We start from the raw sequence: 20,388 nt of genomic DNA, 5'->3' as shown, positions 1-20,388 counted from the left end.
GTAGGTATTAAGCTTTTTGTATTAGAGTTATTTTTTGTTGAGTAACGTTATAATATAGGAAATATCAACGAAAGGCTTTGAAATATGTTTATAATAAGAACATAATGACTAAGTATTAAAAAATATTTAATATATCCTGCTGCTCAGGAAAGAAGATAATACTTCTTTATTTTTAGTATTCTTAAAGTTTTAAGTTTTACAAAAAAAATTGGAATCTCGAGATTATTTTAAAATATGATTAGAAATATGGAAATCGAATAAGTTTTGAAACAAATTTTTTTATCATCTTTCAAGATGATTTTATAAAATTATAGGTAAATTTAAAAGATAACAACTATTTTTTTTTAAAAATAGCTAGTAATTTTTAAGATCACAGATACTAACACAGATAAGAACACCCTGAATCGTCTTATATATTCGACACCATGTTATGTAAGAAAGTGCGTACTTTATATTTTGTAAATTACACCAAAAATTTCATTTTTTTAAATTTCTCAAATGCTGGAGTTGTTAAATACCACATTGTGAATACTTTTTGGTCATTTTGCGTAAATTAATTCCTTAAAATAAAATTTTTTCTAAGAAATTTTATGTCCATTGATTTTAAAGCTGAAATCAGGCAATTTAATCACATTCAAAATACAAAAATAAAAAAAAATTGGAAGAAAAATTCTATAATAACAAAGGAAATACAAAAAAAAGTAAATTCACCATTTTGCAATGGTCTACATATTAAAAGCTTTACATTTCATTTCACACCACCCCTTCTTTAAATATAAACTAAAAGAGAGAAGGAATGGAGCCTTATGGAAAGGACGAAGTGAAATGAAAATGCAGTAGACCCGGTATTAAATAATGGGATGGAATACGGAGAGAGAAGCGAGCACACTATGAGTAAAAGAGAAAAGAGGATATAAAATAACATTGATATTTGAATCTCTTACCGTTTTTATCTACTTTTCTTTCTTATTTTGCCATTTCGCTATACCAAATACGCGAAAAAAACGAAATGATAATAAAATAAAACGTGATTGTAAATAAATCCTTTTATGAAAGTTTTTGTAATAAAATACGCTAATAAATAACAATAAAATATATTAAATATAAAACAAGAAAAAAGCACAAGGATCTGCATTTAATAAAAAAAAAAAAAAAAAAAAACCAAGTACCTATGTAAGTATAAAGAGAGAAAATTAAAAACAGAGAAAATTTTACAAAAACGCAATAAGTAAGTAAAAAGAATATTTTCCAGCAGAAAAAGCGGCAAAAATAACTTGTTTTTTTTTTTGTTTCGCTCGCGTTAAAAACCATTTCCAAAAGGATATTAAAAATATCTTGTTTACCCTTAATACATTTAAAATAACACACACACAATCTATACATATATGTATATATATACTTGCGAGATACAAAATACAATTGATGTAACAGATTTGCTTACTTCCATCACCAAAAATGCACATATTGTGAACACTTACTGTATACGCTTTTCCTTTTCAATTGAATTATCCTGTATAGATAACATTAAATTATTCTCTTCATCTACCTGCATATTGTACTTATATATGTGCATATTACATGTATAATATTAATTTAATAAAAATCGATAAACCACATGTAAAAATGAGACATGCAAAAATAAAAATAAATAAAGAAAAATTTTAAATAGATCATTGATATCCCGAGGTATCCTAATGGAATTGGACTTAACATTAAAAACACTTATTCTATATTATATATGGTCATATTATTTATCTATGTATGTAATAATAAAATTATTTCAATTTGAGCAAGAAATTCCTATTAAATTTTAAAGAGATTAAAAAATTAAAGTTGATGTCCTTTTTTTTTGTAAAATATTTTGTTATTGATTACTGACATGAATGAAATTTAGTTAGGAAATTCGGTACTCTGGATGAGAATCTGTTTTATATTAATTTAAAATGTAATTTTAATAATAAATCGTATATAGTAGTATGGATTCATTCAGCAATACCTACGACCTTATAAACTCTTTTCTTCTTTGATATTTTTCATGATCAAATTACTTTTGAATTTATATACTTAGCTACATGAAAAGGTGTCTCGATCGAATTTGGTTAAAGTGTTCGGATTGATTTTGTTAAAAACGGTGTTCGGATCGATTTCAGTTAAAGACAGTTATAACTTTTATATCATTGTTAGCCGCATGACCCTGTGAAAATTTTGTGATCTTATTTCAATTAGAGTTTAAGTTATTATTGCCGTAAATCTTAACATACTTTCGGTTATTTATGCACGTTCGAAATTACTGAATCAAAATTTAGTTGTATTTAAATTCCCATCCTTTATCAAAATCATATAATAGTTCTAATTTGTCAAAAGTGTCAAATATTTTAGGATAAAATATGTTAAGATAAGGTTTATTTAGAACCTACGTCTAAAAGACACGACACTTTCAATGATATGCGAGTAATTGTAAAGAAACAGTTTATAAATAGAATGCAAATTTGACCAATGGATAGTACCCAGTCGGTGTATCTATAATACACCTCAATATAAATTCTTTTAAAAACTTAATTGATAAATTTCAGGATGTAATGCTTATACTCGTATTAATACATGAAAAAGTTCAACTTACGTACAGAATATTGTATATACAATATTATGCATAATGTTTACATAAAAGGAAAAACATTTTATAAATTTTTGTCCAGATTCCGGTTGAAAATACATATAGCATTCGAATTTCCACTTCAAAATACTTACTTACATTACATGAATAAAAACTTTACATAATAATGTGTACGAGTATACTCTTATGAATATTTTGTGTATAGATTCACATATGCATACATTGGTTTATCTAAAATTTAATTTAAAATTTGTCGATTTGTAACACTTTCAAGGAAATATTTGAAAATTAAAAAAATAAAAAAACGGTAGAAAAAAAATAGGTTATTCTCGTAAATCTTTAGATTCTGTAAGGTCTTTTTTCTATTTTTATAGTTATTTGTTATGCCTAAAATGTAGGTAGTAAATAAAATAAGAAATCTAGGTCATTCTCTAAACATATGTGTTTCAAGGCTTTTATGTTTTATTTGTTTTTTCAATATTTCTTGATTATTTTTTTTTAATCTTCTATTCAGTGAGAAGAAAAATTAATTTCAGAATATTTGCACATTATTTTCCGTTATTAAATGCCATTTTCGATTACCTATAATAAGGCTATTTTTTATTAGAAAATCACAGATTTTTTTGATATCGAAATATTATAATATCTCCGGCAAGATTAGCTAGATCTCTCTGGCTATTGTGGTATGAAATAAAAGAATGAATTATTATTAAAAATGTAGAGCACATTTATAATCAATTTTCTTTACATAAATTTCATGAAAGTATTTTATGAATTTTAATTAAGAAGTAACCATTAATTTCCAGATAACAAACTTTTAAAATTTGTTTTAAGGATGGCGGCTACCAAAACTATTATTTATTAATTTATATATTATTCTCTTTTTCTTAAAGCGTTAAGTAAATAATTCAAAATTAAAAATGTTCTGGCACCGTATTGGTATTATACGAATCTATATAAACACGTTATAGATATGTATACATTAGAATTAAAACCTTCTAAATACTGCAATGTTCATAATATCTTTGAGATCAGTCGGCAAATTATTATACAGCCTAGATTCAACAACAAAACACACAGCTACACATTGCTTTGGATGCTAAAATTGTTTCTGAATTTCGTATTAAATTCCTGTGATTGACGACGGACAGACGGGGTATTTGAGCGACCGCCAAATTATTGCTAAAATTTTATTTAAGTCAAACGTGCGACAGACCTCAGATGACTGATCAGACGACTGTGTTAAGTGGTTGTTAATCCTATATTCACCCTATAAGTTCATTAATGGTGTCGGGTATATAAAGAATTTAAATTATAATTTAAAACTTATTCCAGATGCTTGATTTTGCTTGAAACAATTTTTGGTTGGTTTGGAAATGTTAGTCGAAATTACCAGTACTTCAATACCCGTAAAAGTTTAAACAGAAATGTATCTTATTCTTGATTTCTTACGACTTCCACCAACTCTTGATTTCGTAATTTAAAAGACAATATTGATTTCATATTAATTGGCTTTCATTGTCTCCTACTTTATTGACAAATTTTTTTTTTGTATTTCATTTCTTATTTTTTATAATTAGATAAAATTTTGTGAAAAATAATAATTTTTATTAATTTTTTTTAATTTACAGGTGAGGATAGGTATGTTTCTAATGTTTATATAATTGAAAATATGGATCGACATAAAGGCGGAACATATACATGTACAGCAAATAATGGTGTAGGTCAGCCAGCATCAAGTCAAATTATTTTACATGTTTTATGTAAGTTTTATAAAATTTTATAACTAGTTATTAACACTTTAATTAAATTTTCAAATTTTCTCAATTCTTATTGAATTTATTTAGAGTGTTTACATTTTGTATTATTAAACCAACCGCATCTGTCAGACAATCTCCCACATTATCTACCTCCCACTTAATCTTCTTGTTCACGTTAAATATGTTTTTCTTATTAAAAATTTACTCTATAATTAACTACTCTGAAGTCTTCCGGTTAGGATTATCCACACTGAAATATCTTTTAATAAATTACTTACACACTTACACACATAGTGGAATAGTTCTTTTAACTGCGAGTTTATAAAACTTTAATAATTTTTTGTCTTTTCTTTTTGTTTAATTTAGTAATTTATTCACATTTTTATTTTTATGTAAGCCAATATCACCCTAATCTTTTATTTTTATTCAAATTGCTTGCACTATTATCGCATAATACACATAGGTACAGGTACATTACAAGACGTATAGGTAAATAAAAAGTAAACAAAATATTTTCCGTACTTAGCATTTTAGATATTACATGTTTATGTGTGTTTAACAGAACTAATTTTAGTTAGACTTAACCCTCGATTAAATTTTTAGTTCGTAATATTAAAAATGCTCCTCAAGTATAGAATAGAGAGGGACCATATTTATAACATCTTTGTAGTCTTCTTATATTATGTAGGATCATCAAAGTACCTACCCAATAAACAGAAATAAAGAAAAAAAATAAATAAAATTCTTTTAAATTTGTGTAAGTAAAAAATACAGTTGACTTAACATAAGTTTTTACATATTTCCGGATTTAATTTACCATTATTAATTAAATTAACCTTTTATTAGCCGAAAAGTAATATAGTCAAAGCTCAGAGTAGTTGTATGAAAAAAAAAATTTTTATACTCGTATGTGTTTGTACTAATTTTTTCTCTCATTTCTAAAATACTAGATCGTAATTTACTTTAATAAAAAATATAAAAGTCCTTTTTTTTGTATGCCTAATTCTGTAATGAAAATCAAATTACATAGTTAGTCTATTTATAGAAAAATGCTTTTTGTTAACTTAAATGCTTGTGTATTAAAGCAGACGTCCACCATTTCTCTTTCTTTCTGTGTTCATTCTTAATAAACAAGAGATTCAATGTAATATATGTGTGTGTGTATAGGCATATAATGTTAAGCATATTATGAGAATACAAAAAAAAGGTCTAAAAGGTAAAAAAAAATTTGTAAACAAAAAGTAATTCAATTGAATTTTATAAGTTGTTTTCCCTCTTTTCTTAATTCTAAATATTTGAATTAATAGAGAAAACTTATTGTTGCATAACCTGCAGCACTAGTTCCCTTTAGCATTAATTACAAATATTTGAATTTTTAAAAGAATTATTTATGTATGTTTATAAAGAAATTCAGAAAATAAAATTTTATTTATGGTCGGTCTCATTAAAGTAGTTCGTCAGTTTATAAAGAAACTTTTTTGTTCTTCCGAAAACTTTTTATTTAAATTTAATTACCTCATAGTATAAATGACTGGGCTTTCATATAATATGACCTATAATCGTTTATTTTGTAATTAATTACCCATTTTAGTTAAGCGCTTGTGTCTAGTTTAAGAAATTTTTTTTTGTTCAATTTGAAACTATTTAGAAATTACGGAAATTATTTACAGAGGGTTTTTTGAAGAGATTAAACTGATTTAATAGAACTAATTTAGAGATGATATGTTTGACTTTTTTAAGCAGCAATTTTAGTTTATCTTTAATACATTTAGAATAAAACTTTGAAACATTTTTATTGAATTTTTCCCATATAGATCCACCGGAAATAACAGTAGAAAAAACAGTTGTGTATAGTGGAGAAGGTCAGGAAGCAGTGCTTGTTTGTATTGTTCACGGTGAATCACAACCAGAGGTAAATTTAAATGAATAAAAAGAATATATAATTGATTCAATTAATTTAAGAAGGTTTTTATAGTGTAGGGATTTAAATTGTAAAACTTTTAAAATATCTAAATATTTCAATTCCTTTTAACACGATTCCTTTTAAGCTTTACTTGCCCACGCTCGTTCTTTTGTAGATGAACAGTATATAATTTGCATTTGCGAAAACTAGTTAGAGACGATCAATCTGACCGGTGCGATTTTTAAATTATATTGGAACTGCCATATTCTTCATAAAGTTGAATATATCATGTAAAATATTTTTCATTTTTAAATTGAAAATTACATTGTATCTACGTGTGTAATTTAATTTAGTTATTAAAGCTTATTGGAAAACTCCCTCTATTTATATGACCATTAATGAAATTCAATTAAATTCAACTTTTATTTGGGTCATAACGTGTTTATATTGATTTTGAATTTTTTACAAATTTAATATTACTTTCAATTTTAAAAATGAAGAGTTAACCATATTTTTTTTCATTTATTTCCTCTTTGTTTTATTGACCCCAAAAGGCTGTTAACAAATCAATAATTTGATTTTAATTTTTATATAATATATAATTATACTTTTAGGTTATATAGCTTATATATTAAATTATTTATATCAATCTACACATTCTATTAACCATGCCGTTACCATTCATCACATTTTTTCTGAATATCCTCAGCCATATAATATAATAAATGAATTATAATTGAATTACAAACCCATTAATTTCTCACATTTCAATTTTTTTCAACAAAAAAAAAGTTTACATACATATAACACATAAGTATTGTTATATTCATATATGTGTTTGTGTGTATATCGCCTTTATAACATTATCCGTTATAACAGTATTTATTAGCCTTTATAACAGTATTTATTTATATACTTACATACTAATAATTATTGATTTAACATGATACATAACTATTGCATAAAGTTAGGCGTAAATGTATACATACGAGTACTATGATCTGTATTGATTGCCATAATCAATTTCTTTTTTTAATACGTCATGAACGAAATTTGTACAACGTTCGGTTATGTGTTTTACAAATAATCTTTATACATAAAATTTTTAATATTTTCATCAGCTCTTATCATTATTTTTAAATTGAATATAAATTATTACATACTAATTTCATCAATCTTTTTTATTTTAATAATAGGTAACATGGTTAAAAGATACGATGCAAATAGATACAACTGAGCGTCATATAATGGAGAGTCGTGGAGCACGACATTCATTAATAATACGTAAAGTATATTCAACGGATTTTGGTAATTATACTTGTCAAGCAGACAATCAATTAGGAAAAGCAAGAAAAACAATTTCTTTAACTGGAAAACCAAATATACCATCATTTCGTTCTGGTCCAATAAGTCAATGGAAAGATAGGTAAGAATATGATTAATACAGATGAATTATAATAAATTGTAATAGTGCTTTAAAATCTTCAAATAATTCTTTAATGTTAGGGCAAAAGATGTCCAGTTCCTAAAAAGGATAAAGTTAAATTGTAATAAGTAAATATTAATCTGTCTTAACTAATAACGCAAAGTTAATGTACCTAATATAAGCATGTAATAATATGGTAAATAAATTCCATTCTGAATGCGACAATATCAACTTAGTCATCTCAATTTAAATTCTTAGAAGAACTGAGAGTGAAGCACTGAAAAATTTTTCCAAAATCACAATATTAGGGACCATAAAAGTTTTTTCAAAAACTATTCCCAATATACTCTTGAAAAGTATTTCAGAATAACGAATCATTTGCATAAAGGCATTAATTTTAAATTAAAAACTGAATGTCACTGATTGGTTTTCCAGCCATTCACATATTGATTCTGCAATGAATTTTTCCATTACCATATATTTTTTTTGTTCCCACAAAGCATGACTTTATCAATAAAAATAAATTACTTTTACTTTAATTAAAATTTTTATTCATAATTTTTTTTTTTTTTGTTAAAAAATTATTTTGATAACCGAACTGTATCTATAAAATATTTTCAATTTTCTACAAATAACCATAAAAAAATATAATTACAAATAAAATTGAAATGTAAAATGTCCTTGACTGCTATAATAATTTCAAGTATCTTTTGATCTATATCATCAATTTTATTTAATATAAGTATATTTTTTTTATTAAATTTTGGGCCTGAAGCGAATTTAAAATAAAATTTAATTTTTCAAAATTTCAATATACGAGTATAACAGCCGTATAACAATATTATTTTTCATAATAATCTGTGCTGATGATCTTGTTTTATTACTATAATGATTCAGAATAAAGATGAAAATATATTTTTTTGTTGTTTTTTTTTTTATGTAAATCATTATTATTAATTGGGTTAGCTTTCAATTATTGTATGACATTCAAATTTATATTTTTTATTTATTTTCAGATATAACATATCGTGGATTGTGAATTCATTTGCTCCAATCGAGGAATATAAATTATTTTATCGACCAACACAAAATGCTATTGAAAATACATTCGATGGTGGTCATAATGCAGTTGCATCAGCTCCTGGTTTTGGAAATCCACCTAATAGAAATTATCCATATTTAAAAAGAAATGTAAGTTTTTGATTTTATTAAAACAGCAAATTGAACGTTCTCATAAATGATAATAAATTTATTTATTCACTTATTTCCTCCTTCAATGACCTTAATGTTAAAATTTGTAACTCAATATGATAATTTTTAATTAAGACTTCTGGGAAGGCAATATAGACTGATCTCAAAGACCATACCGTTTTAAGGTTTTTACTGCAATTATAAATATTTTTCAAAAACTGAACCGTTCAGTCTTTTCATTGGACCTAATAATTGTGTAATAAAATTTTCAATTATGAATAAAATCTAAAAAATAAAACAAATAATGAAAATTAATTAAACATTTTCAATTAATACTAATTATAATCCTAATAAAAATAGTAATGTTATTCCAAAAACGCAAAATCTTCACAATATGATGATGGCAATCAACATAAAATTATCTTACAAAATTGCTATATTATAATCATATCGGAAGGTAATCTTGCATGCATTTAATTTGACACCATTTTCGGTATTATTTCAAAATATACTATAAGGTATTTGAATCTAATCCCATTTAGAGTTCATGGAAACTATTTTATAATAACAAATTTCTTTTATACTTACTAAAATAATTAGTCTTTATACAATGCCATAGAGCATTTACAATATGCATTAACTTTTTTACACGTTTCTTTCCTGCATAAATAATAAAATGCAATTTTATGTAGAAAACATTTATATTAATGACAATTTTAAATATTTTACTTCAATATTATATTATTCAACTATTCATTATATTGGCGCAATGATGAAGAAAACTTATAATATCTATTAAACCAGCATATAAAATATTTTATATAGTTGACCCATTTTTCAAAAACATAAAAAACAAATACTCCCCTTATAATTCACATAATATCCTTTGTATCATCAGTAATTAGTAAAATATTATCTGAACAATAATAATAGCGCCTTTAGTAAAATTCAGAATACTTCATATACAGCTTGATACACAAATTCCATTTTTTTTTTTTGAATTGTGGTTGATTTAAACATTTATACGAATTCAATTACAGGTGTATGGGGACAATAATTAAAATGCAAATATAAATATATATAATTATATAAATATATATAATTATATTGATAGAAAGATAAAAATTATTAAAAAACAGAAAATAAAATTAATTTTGTCTGATATAAAAAATTTACATGTCTACTGAACATTTTCTTCTACAAAGACCAAAATAAATATTAATTCATTTTCATTATACCAAATTGAATGCACTCGTATGAAAATTGGAATTGAAATGAGCGACGTTCAGAGATTATAAAATTATAAATATAAAATTTATGTCTCGTGATCTGTGATAGTATATGAACATTTTATTACTGTACAAAAAACAAAAATCAAAAGGCTTCATCGTAATATTATACGTATAACAAATATAATATAGAACAATATTATATATATAATAAATAACCCAAGGGTTTTAAAAATTTATTAAAAATGGTAAAATCAAAATGAAATTTTTGTAGAAATCATTTTGTAAAAGATTTTATATTATGACTTTTAATATTTTTTATGATAGATTTGCAAAAAAATATCAGACAAGTAAAAAGTGTGTTTTAAAATTTTTGGTTTTTTAAAGATATGCAATTTATACCATTATCTTTTAATAATCAAAATAAAATTAAATTGTTTTACCACAATAATTAATAAAAAAATCTCAGGTTTTATATTAGTTCGTTAAACAAAATCTTATTACCTTATGTAATAAACAAGCCCGGTTCTAGCTTGTTCGATGCCCTATACGGTTTCCAAAATGTGTGCCTCCCCTTTCGTTTCAAAGCAATGAATATATGCAAAAAACATTGCGAATAGCGCACAATTGAACCAAAACATTAGGCATAGAATTAAAATTTTTTGTACGTACGTACATGCTATCAAGTTATAATTTCGCAGTAATTAAAAAATTGAAAGAAAAAAATTTTTGAAGAACACTTATAATAGAAAAAATTTGAAAGAATTTTTTCAGTTGCACCTCCTAATCTTCGGCGCTCATTGAAAATATTTACTTTGCATATATGGTAGATCCGTTGGTGGTAATAAATGAATATATTCATGTACGTATGTATACACATTACTTTTTACTTGGAATTAAAATTTTCAATATTTTTTCAGTAAAACATTGAAAGTATTTCAAATTTGTGAAGTTCAAAGTTAATAGGATCCAAAAAACAAATTTCGGTAATACTTGTGGCTACATGTAGGCGAAAAATGTTGTTACACTTTTATTAGAGAAGGGGCTACTGACATAATTCTCATTTAAAACTCAATATATGTAGGAAATAAAATCCGAAATTAAATTAATATTGGGCTTATTCACTTTATTTATCCAAATTAATATTGAGTTCAATTATAATTATCGTAATTTACAAAATTTCTTTAATTAATCAAAGCGATACAACATAACACGTGTTAGGTTTTTACTCTAATTTAACGCAATAGCTCGATTTAAATTTATATTAAACAACTCTGCAGCTCAATAAAATACACACTGAATGTGCTTTACAAAAGATCATAAAATTCAAAGTAATAGAGATCATACGATTTAAAAAATTACAGTAATTTACTTATGTTACGGCAAAATGTGAATATCATGTTACCGGCAATGTGTATTTTAAGTTACCGGCGAAATGTGTATTTCATAGCAACAATAATGATGTTCAGTCAACATAATCCTACATATATTTTTTATATAAAGTTCACTAATATTATGATAAGTTTTACTAATATTATCAAAGTTTACTAATAAACTCAGATTTGTGGCAAACTATTAAATATTCTTAATGTACGAGTATTACAAATGAAAGATTCTGTGTCCGAATTACAAGTGTTCGAAATATAAGTTAAAATAAATTTGGGAATATAAATCAAACAGGCTTTCTGATTTCCATGCATATTCTCTATACATGTTCCTGCTTAGAACATTCGCTTCAAAATAATTATTGTACATGTACTATAAAACTTTCACATACAGTTGTTCTCTTGCTTTCTAGTTCAATATTATCCTTTCTTTTCTTAAAAAAAAAAACTGACTTTAATGTACAAACAAAATAAAAGTATTTAAAATAAATCAAATTGGATTTTTGTCCTTTATTTTTTTTGTTCGCATTTAGCATATTTTAATTAAAATTCACTATTTTAAAATAGAAAACAAAATAAAAAAATTTATTTTGTAAATTTAGGTTAGAAAGCGAATTTCTTATATAAAAATCTTTATCAAACATTTCTTTTGTTTTCTATTTTTTACAATGTCTAAATGAGAAGAATATTATTGTAGTTCGTTTTTTGACATCAAAGAATATTTTATTTTTTTATAATGACAATAATGGAAATTTTTTTTTTCTTTTTATTTGTTGTTTTGTATTTTGTAAACAGGACGATGATCCATTGAACCCATCGTTTATGGATTCAATGCTATTTCATTCTGGTTATTCAAGTACGGGTATGCATTGGTCTAGATATGAATGGCGTGAAATTATTTTACAAGCGATGTCAGGTACAAGTCGTTATACACAAGGAATGAATTATATTCTTAGGGGTTTAGAACCCGATCAGCAATATGAAGCAAAATTACAAGCAAGGTAAGAATTTCTTTTGTCATTTTTTTTTCAAATATTTGCTATAATTATGTATGTATGAGTATGTGAATGCAATTCAATATTTTTAATTCTTAATAATTACGAGAGAATTTTTGAATAATTCATAAAATTTTTGGAATTTGTATTCATTTAAGGTGATGTTTGTGAGAATAAAAAAATATTGTGGAATATTATGAACTTTGATTTAATTTTTTTGTATTCATGCTCGTAAAAAAACTTCAATACAAAATATCGTAATACTTAACAAGAGACAAGTAGTAGGCACGTTCTCACAAATTCATATTTTGTGTGAATGCTAATATAGCAGAGAGGTTACCGAGTTTGCATTATTTGAATCAAAATTTTTAAAAAATAAATTAACAATAATGTTTTCGCATCAAATATCGCTATCGTGGCCAATTAATTAATAAAAATATTAAATTTATTTTATCTTTTATTTAAAATTTCCAACTTTTTTGCATTCAATTTATATTATTTTTAATAATCCTAAAATTAGGAGTTAAAATACTATTAATTATTCTAATTCTAGTGGTTTTATCTGAAATAAAACTCTTCTCTGAAGCAAACACCTCAACACTCATCAACACAAATTTTAAAATACCTATTTTATTGCTATTGAGATAAACCTAACTAAGCTGTTATTTTTCTATTAAAGATTCAATTATGTGTGTATGATATTCTTATGAAAAAACAGTTATTCTTTTTATTTAATTTTTGGGCAAATTTTTGAGTAAAAAATCTTTACACAAATGTTTCAAACTTTAAATCTTAACTGTTATATTCAATTTAGATGAATTAATGTTTTGTATGTCCCTATATATTGTACATCCCAAAACTCTAAACCTAGAAGTATCAAATTCATTTTAAAAAAAGAAAATCTTCCCTTTAATATTCGGTCGGTATATTTGAGAAAAATAAATAAGGATTTCATATTGCACTAATCTTATTTGCAGACTTATTCTCTTTCTTTTATATTTACTATGCCGTTATGTTTTTGTTATTTTTTTTTTCCAAACTACAAAATTTTCAATTTTATTAAAAAAAGATTTACTTTTTGGTGTTGTGTTGTTTTTCAGACCTTACTTTCTAAATAGAATTTTTTTTTTTTTGAAAAAAGACAGAAATTCAGAAGCTCTTACAAAAATATTAATTACAAAAACAAAAAAAAAAAATTTCAATTTATTTTTCTTTCCTTTTTTTTATATTTTTATTTTTTTTTTCATTTTTTAAGTATTTTTCTTTAACTCGGTTTATTTATTTTTCAATTTTCAGAAATCGTTTTGGTTGGAGTGATTTTTCTGATATTTTCCTATTTACAACATCGAATACAGGTAAGCAAGTTTATTTATATAAGAATAAGGATATAAAACCAGAAATATATACGATAAACATAATTATAAAATATATTATGTACAAAATATTTATACATTTATATATAAAACAATAATAATATTGAATACATATTTTTGCTTTATATACGTAGCTATATTTTTTTAAAGTAAAAGTACCTTTTGGGTGTACGAATAATGTTATTACTTTAAGAAATAATGGAATGGTACTACATCTGTATATGCACATACATAAGTTTACTTAAAGAATATTCTTAATGCATATACAGTGCTAAGCCTCAGTACCTATACATTCTATAAAAGCAATGATGTACAGGATAAAAACAAATTAAAATATTTAAATATTGTTTTTGTACTTTAATTTTTTTTAAGAAAATCTCAAATATAATAGAAAATAAAGATTTCCATTAAAATTTGAATTGATTCAAAAGTGTAAAGTGATTTTGTTTCAAGTTTGTTTTATAAAATCAATAAAATAAAACAAAGAAAAGAAAATTACGCAATTTTTGAAATAAGTCGGTTTTATTGTTAATAAATAAATTTAAAATCGAATCGGACATAAAATTTTTAGTAATTCCAAAAATGGTAAATTGTTAATCCTTAAAGATTTTACAAATTCAGTACGAATATTGTAGAAATTAGATATTTGAAAAATTGCTGTTATTCCTAAAAGTTTAAATTGAAATTAGCTTCGAAAATTGAGGATATCTTCATCTATCCATAATTTTCTTTACGACTTATTCGAGGGAAAAGAATTTATTATGCTCTAAAAATAATTTAAGTAAATATGGCATTTAATGTACGAGATTGCATTTAGTTCTTGTAATAATATTTATGAAAAAATCTGAAGAGAGTTGCGTTTTTTAGGGTCAATAACATTTTTTTAGTTTATAATACTTATATTGTTTGGGCCTCGCAAAACTCTGTAGGGTACATTTAGTAATTACAATTTCAATAATAGTTAAATAAAATAATAGTTTTATAATTTTTTTTCTCAATTATCAATTACAGATACTGAAATGAGAGATTTAAGTGTTACACATTATAGTAGTACATCATCATCATCATCGATATTTCCATGGTCATCGTTTTCATCAACAGCGTCAACAATAATGTTTTCGCATCATAGTATTATTAATTACTCAGTTATAGTATTAATTTGCATATCGTTCTTATTTTTATAATATTTTGCTCGTCCAATTTCAACACCACCGCCATCATCATCAACAACATTATTGTCACAGTCACAGCAACAGCAACAACAACTAGAGCAACCAAATGAATTACATGTTAATGAATATCAAAATCATCAGCAATTAAATCAAACAATTTTAGATGAACAAAAAGAAAATCAACAACAACAACAACAGCACGATTATCATGACGATCAGCAATTATTACAACAATTACAATTGCAACAACAACAACAACAAGCTCAGCAGTTTTACTTTGAAACGCCAATTCATGAACCAAATATTTATTATCAACAGCATCATCACAACAATGATATCGAATTACAAAATTTCAATCAATTTACAACTTCATATATTTCGGTTGTAGGTGCAACAACAACAACATTATTGGAACATGAACAACAATAGCAACATTATCAACAACGGCACCAATTAATTTTAATGCAAATGCATCAAAAACAATAGGGATTTTTTTTTCCCTTTTGTTTTTTTTTGTTCTCTCATTTTATCCTAAATGCAATCGAGGAATAACAATTGGTGGAACAAAAGTTATAAATATTTTATGAACGTGTACACAAGATGTATATATAAATATATATAGTATGTCATATCAAAACGGATATATGGTTATAAATTGTTGGAATTTTTGTTAACCAAAAATTACCATGATGGATTTTAAAATTTCTTCATATTTATCTTTTGGTTGACAAGGCAGCAAACAGAAAAACGCGGGAGGAAGGACTTAAAAATTAAAAACAGAGAGTGTTAAAAAAAAAGTTGGAATATTTTTTTTTCTTTACTGTGCTGACATGAAAGACTAGCATACTGAAAAGATTTTTCTCTTCTTTGTTTTTAAGTTAAAATGTAAAACAAAAGAATTAAAAAATTAAATTTTGAAAACGGGAAATTCATTCGGAATATTGAAAAATGTGATTTTCATTTCAGGAAAATGAGATGGTAAACGTTAAGAAAAAAATTTATAATAGAAAACGTTGGCAAAGATTACAGATTTAAATTAAAACAGCTTCAATGAAAAACTAGAGAGAAAAAAACTTAAACTATTGAGTTGAATAAAAATCACAATCAATTCATTAGAAATGCGATTTATTCCGTTACCAATGCATAGATAGTTTTTATTATATATGTGGGTATATATACAATATGCATTTAAACAGTTTGCTGAACCATGTATTTTTTTAAAACACGTTGAGAAAAAAGACAAAATACAGCGATGCGACATATTTTTGTTTTCCTCCTGTTATCGTGTATAATTTATTCTGGACGAGAAATTGTGTTGTCGAAAACCAATTGCGAAAACCAATTTTTAACAAAATTATTGTTAAATGAAAACCAATTTTTTTAATTCTTTTTTTTTTTTGCAATCTAGCAAGAAGCGCAAAAAATTCTTTTAAATTTAGTAAAAGGAAAACACAAAAAACTAAATTGCATAAATCACTCCTCTTTGTTAGAAATAAAAAAAAAAAATTTTGAACGTTCCAACTGTGTACATTCTATACGTACAAGCAAACCATTAAAATATTTGTAAAATTGGATGCAAAAAAGAAAAAAAATTATTTTAAATGCAATTTTATAATAAATTTTAATAAAAGATTTTATTAATTTCTATTTTTTTTCATTAATATTTGATTGCGCTCAATATTGCAATATGAAAAACAAAAAATTCAATTCTATGTTTGGCACATCCAATACTTAAAAATAGTTTTGGTTTTATTAAAACAAAAAATAATTAATTGATAAGTTTAACAAGCGTTTTTTGTTGTCTCAATGTGGGGAACAACATCGAAAAGTTTAATATTGTATTTTTATATAAAATTATAGAGTCCTGTGATTTTAAAATCAGAAATGAAATTTAAATATAACAGAGTATACGTTTTGTTTGCGTGACGAGTTCGTGATAATTAACAGTAATTAACAGTATAATATCAAATCTCAAATGTGGACAAATCTATTGAAATTTTTGAATTTATGATAAAATTCTGATCTGAGCAAAGTGAAACAATTTTTTTTAACTAAAATTAAGAATTGAGTACAAAAGTCGTCCTAGGGATGTTTTCCTTATAAAACTTCTGTAGTTTTAATGGATAACAGGTGGCACTTGCGGGCACATTTTTTTTTTTTTTCCTTCTTCACTCCTAGGAGGAGTATAGGGCTAGTGCATGATATCTATATCATGCCCTAGTTTCTATAGTCATAGAGAGTTAGCTAGGTAGGTGACTAGCCTACCGTAGTTTTATTTATATTAATTATTTGAGGTTATTAATATTTACTGTTTATTTTTCTTAATTTTTAGTATCGAATATTATGAATATTTGAAAATTACTTGTTTAATATTTATTAGTATTGCATATTAAGTTATATAATATTGAATATAATTTTTATAGTGACCTGACCGGGGTTTGAACCCGAGACCCTTCGGTTAAAGGGCCGGTGCCATAACCACTGCACCAATGATCAGATTGCGGGCACATAAATATTTCAAATAAATTAATGCAATTATGTTTTCTATTTCAGGACCAACTTAAAACCAAATTATTAAATCTCATAATTTTACGATAATCTGAGTTTTACGTTGTGAGGCATTCAGTCCTCATAACCATATAATTATAATTTAATTTTATTTAAAATTAAACCAATTGAAAATTATACATAAAATTACCTGAAATAAAATATTAATTATACTTGAAATTTAGGTGATTTTCTACTTAAACTACTTTCAGAATTCGTGAATTTTCTATATATTTAGTAGACTGTACGTTCTTTTAAGATATTATTTCAGAAAATTAGTTTTTATTGTATTGCTTTTCAAATAAATTTCTATATATATATATACAAAAACATACCTTTGCTTATAAAATATTTTCTCATACCAAAAAGGATCCAAAATAAGTATATAAAAAATTTTTTTATTACGTGTATAATGATTGTTTAAATTTATTGACCCAATTTAAAAGATTTTTTTTTTTTGTGTTTTTTACCATTCTGGCACCAAAAATAAAATCTAATAAAATTAAACCATAATAATTTTCTTTATACATTTTTTTTTTTTCTCTCTCTCTCTCTACAATTTTTTGTTTAAATAAACTTCATTAATTAAAATGTAAATTTCCTATATACCAAAAATTATTTAAAAAAGGCAAAATAATAATAACATTATTCAAAACTATAACTAGGACATGCTTGCTAGGATATATGCGGTATAAATGATTTTAAATTATACATACCATATATACATACACACATTGAGCATATGAAATGTACATATATACCTAGTATATAAATTACCCTATTATTTTGTTCTAAGATACTGAAATTTTGTGGTATTCTTATGGTTGTACAACAAAATTTCACATTATGTGTATAACAAAATTCAAAATTTATTATATATTATGTGTATTTTTATATAATACTCTTATAATAATAATAGTCTAAGGTTTCACAATTCAATATAAAAGTTATTTTAATCCTTAATATAAATATTTTATCATTTCAAATCACGAATTCATTTTTAAAGTAGCCATAGAGCATTCAAAATAAAGTTGTTAAAATTTCAATTTTTGTTTTTCTTATTTTCTAAAACTTTATTCGAATATACAATAAAACTTTTATATAGAGAATGAGTCAAGAGAGAGAGAAAATAAAGAAAATTAAAATAAAATAAAAAAAAAATTCCGAAACTATAGATGGGGAAGTGAAAATTGTAGAAAAAAAAAATTTCTTTTTTTTTTTTTTTTTGAAACCCTTGTTATATTATAGAAATTTACAAATTGATGAATAAACAAAAAATTCATCACAAAATTAAAAAAGAAAAGCTGTGAAGAAATGAAAAAAAAAGAAAACAATAATAATCATAAAAATAATAAGGAAAACAAAAAAATAAAATAGAAAAAAATAAAATTCTTTTGACTGAAATTTTATTTTCTTCTCGTCTATACCCGCCGCCTTTCGTCCTTTATACAAAAATTTTGTTATTGTTCTTTTTTTTGCACCAGTTTATTCATAAATATTGACTTAAATTTTTCGTCTCCTTTATTTCTTTTTCCTATTTGTTTCTTATTGTTATCCTTATTATATATTTATATACGTACAATTCCAAATACATATGTATATAGAAATATGTATGCGTGTATAAGTGTAAAATTATGATATAAACTAGTGCTGATTTTAATGTCAGGCTATAAATTTCAATACGATTCAGCGAGTCAATTTGAATTTATGACGAAAGAATGAAGAAATAAAAATTTTTATACCCGTACGAACGTATGTTCGAAGGGTATACTAAATTTGCCTTACCGTTTGTAACACTAAGAAATAACAGTGTTAGATATAGACTCAAGTGTATGTTTTTGATCAGCGTCAAATTCTGAGTTGATTTAGCTTTGTCTGTCCGTCCGTCCGTCCGTCCGTCCGTCCGTCCGTCCGTCCGAACGATAACTCAAAAACTAATTGAGCTAAGTTCACCAAATTTTCACAGATGATTTATTGTAGTAAGTGCCAGAACCCTATTTAAATTGGGCATGATCGGGGTACCGGTTCGGGTAGCTGCCATACAACTTCAAAATTCATTTGGCTATATCTCAGAAACTATAAAAGTTGTGGTATTGAAATTTCACACAAACGAAGATATTAGTAGGGCCAATGTGTCTCATAAAAGTCGTTGAAATTACTTGGCTCCTTCTGGTACCTGCCATACAACTTCAAAAGTTATTTGACTATATTTCAGAAACTATAAAAGCTGTGGAATTGAAATTTCACACAAACGAATATATTAGTAGGGCCAATGTGTCTCATAAAAGTCGTTGAAATTACTTGGCTCCTTCTGGTACCTGCCATACAACTTCAAAAGTTATTTGGCTATATCTCAGAAACTATAAAAGCTGTGATATTGAGATTTCACACAAGTGAATATATTAGCAGGGCCGATGTGCTTGATAAAATTCGCTAAAATTTCTTGGCTCTTTCTGGTAGCTGCCATACAACTTCAATAGTAGTTTGGGACAACCAGTATTTTGAAAAACACATAGCAGTTAAATTTTGCATAAATTAATATGGTAATACGGCAACTTAAAGTCATAGTCTGTCCCATAGTCAGTTAGGGCATCTTTATTCGCACATAGGATAACAAATTCGTACGGGTATCACAGAGTTGACAAGGTCAACTCTATTTTTTTTCTCGTTTTTTTTTAATGTTAATGCTTTATGTTTACAGTCTATATATACATACTTGTATACTTTTATTATAAATAAATTTTTATATATTTATAATCATGTAACAAAATATGTGAAATACATAAAAATAGG

At 24.8% G+C, this 20,388-nt stretch overlaps 1 protein-coding gene across 1 annotated transcript in view; it reads left to right on the top strand.

Annotated features, from left to right (window-relative positions):
* Positions 1–16,672, top strand: part of LOC129618503 (neural cell adhesion molecule 2-like) — a 104,414-nt gene extending 87,742 nt beyond the window's left edge. Inside the window, exons 6-12 of the mRNA XM_055533298.1 lie at positions 4,246–4,377; positions 6,189–6,286; positions 7,474–7,703; positions 8,720–8,894; positions 12,304–12,509; positions 13,800–13,858; positions 14,888–16,672. Of these exons, the coding sequence (XP_055389273.1) occupies positions 4,246–4,377; positions 6,189–6,286; positions 7,474–7,703; positions 8,720–8,894; positions 12,304–12,509; positions 13,800–13,858; positions 14,888–15,060 (1,073 nt within the window). The 3' untranslated portion in view covers positions 15,061–16,672. The remainder of the gene's footprint in view (positions 1–4,245; positions 4,378–6,188; positions 6,287–7,473; positions 7,704–8,719; positions 8,895–12,303; positions 12,510–13,799; positions 13,859–14,887) is intronic.
* Positions 16,673–20,388: the final 3,716 nt, after the last annotated feature.

The sequence above is a fragment of the Condylostylus longicornis genome, unplaced genomic scaffold (genome assembly GCF_029603195.1).
Source record: "Condylostylus longicornis isolate FDR11 unplaced genomic scaffold, ASM2960319v2 ptg000008l, whole genome shotgun sequence".
In the NCBI taxonomy this organism is placed as follows: domain Eukaryota; kingdom Metazoa; phylum Arthropoda; class Insecta; order Diptera; family Dolichopodidae; genus Condylostylus; species Condylostylus longicornis.
This window is presented reverse-complemented; position numbering and strand designations above follow the sequence as displayed.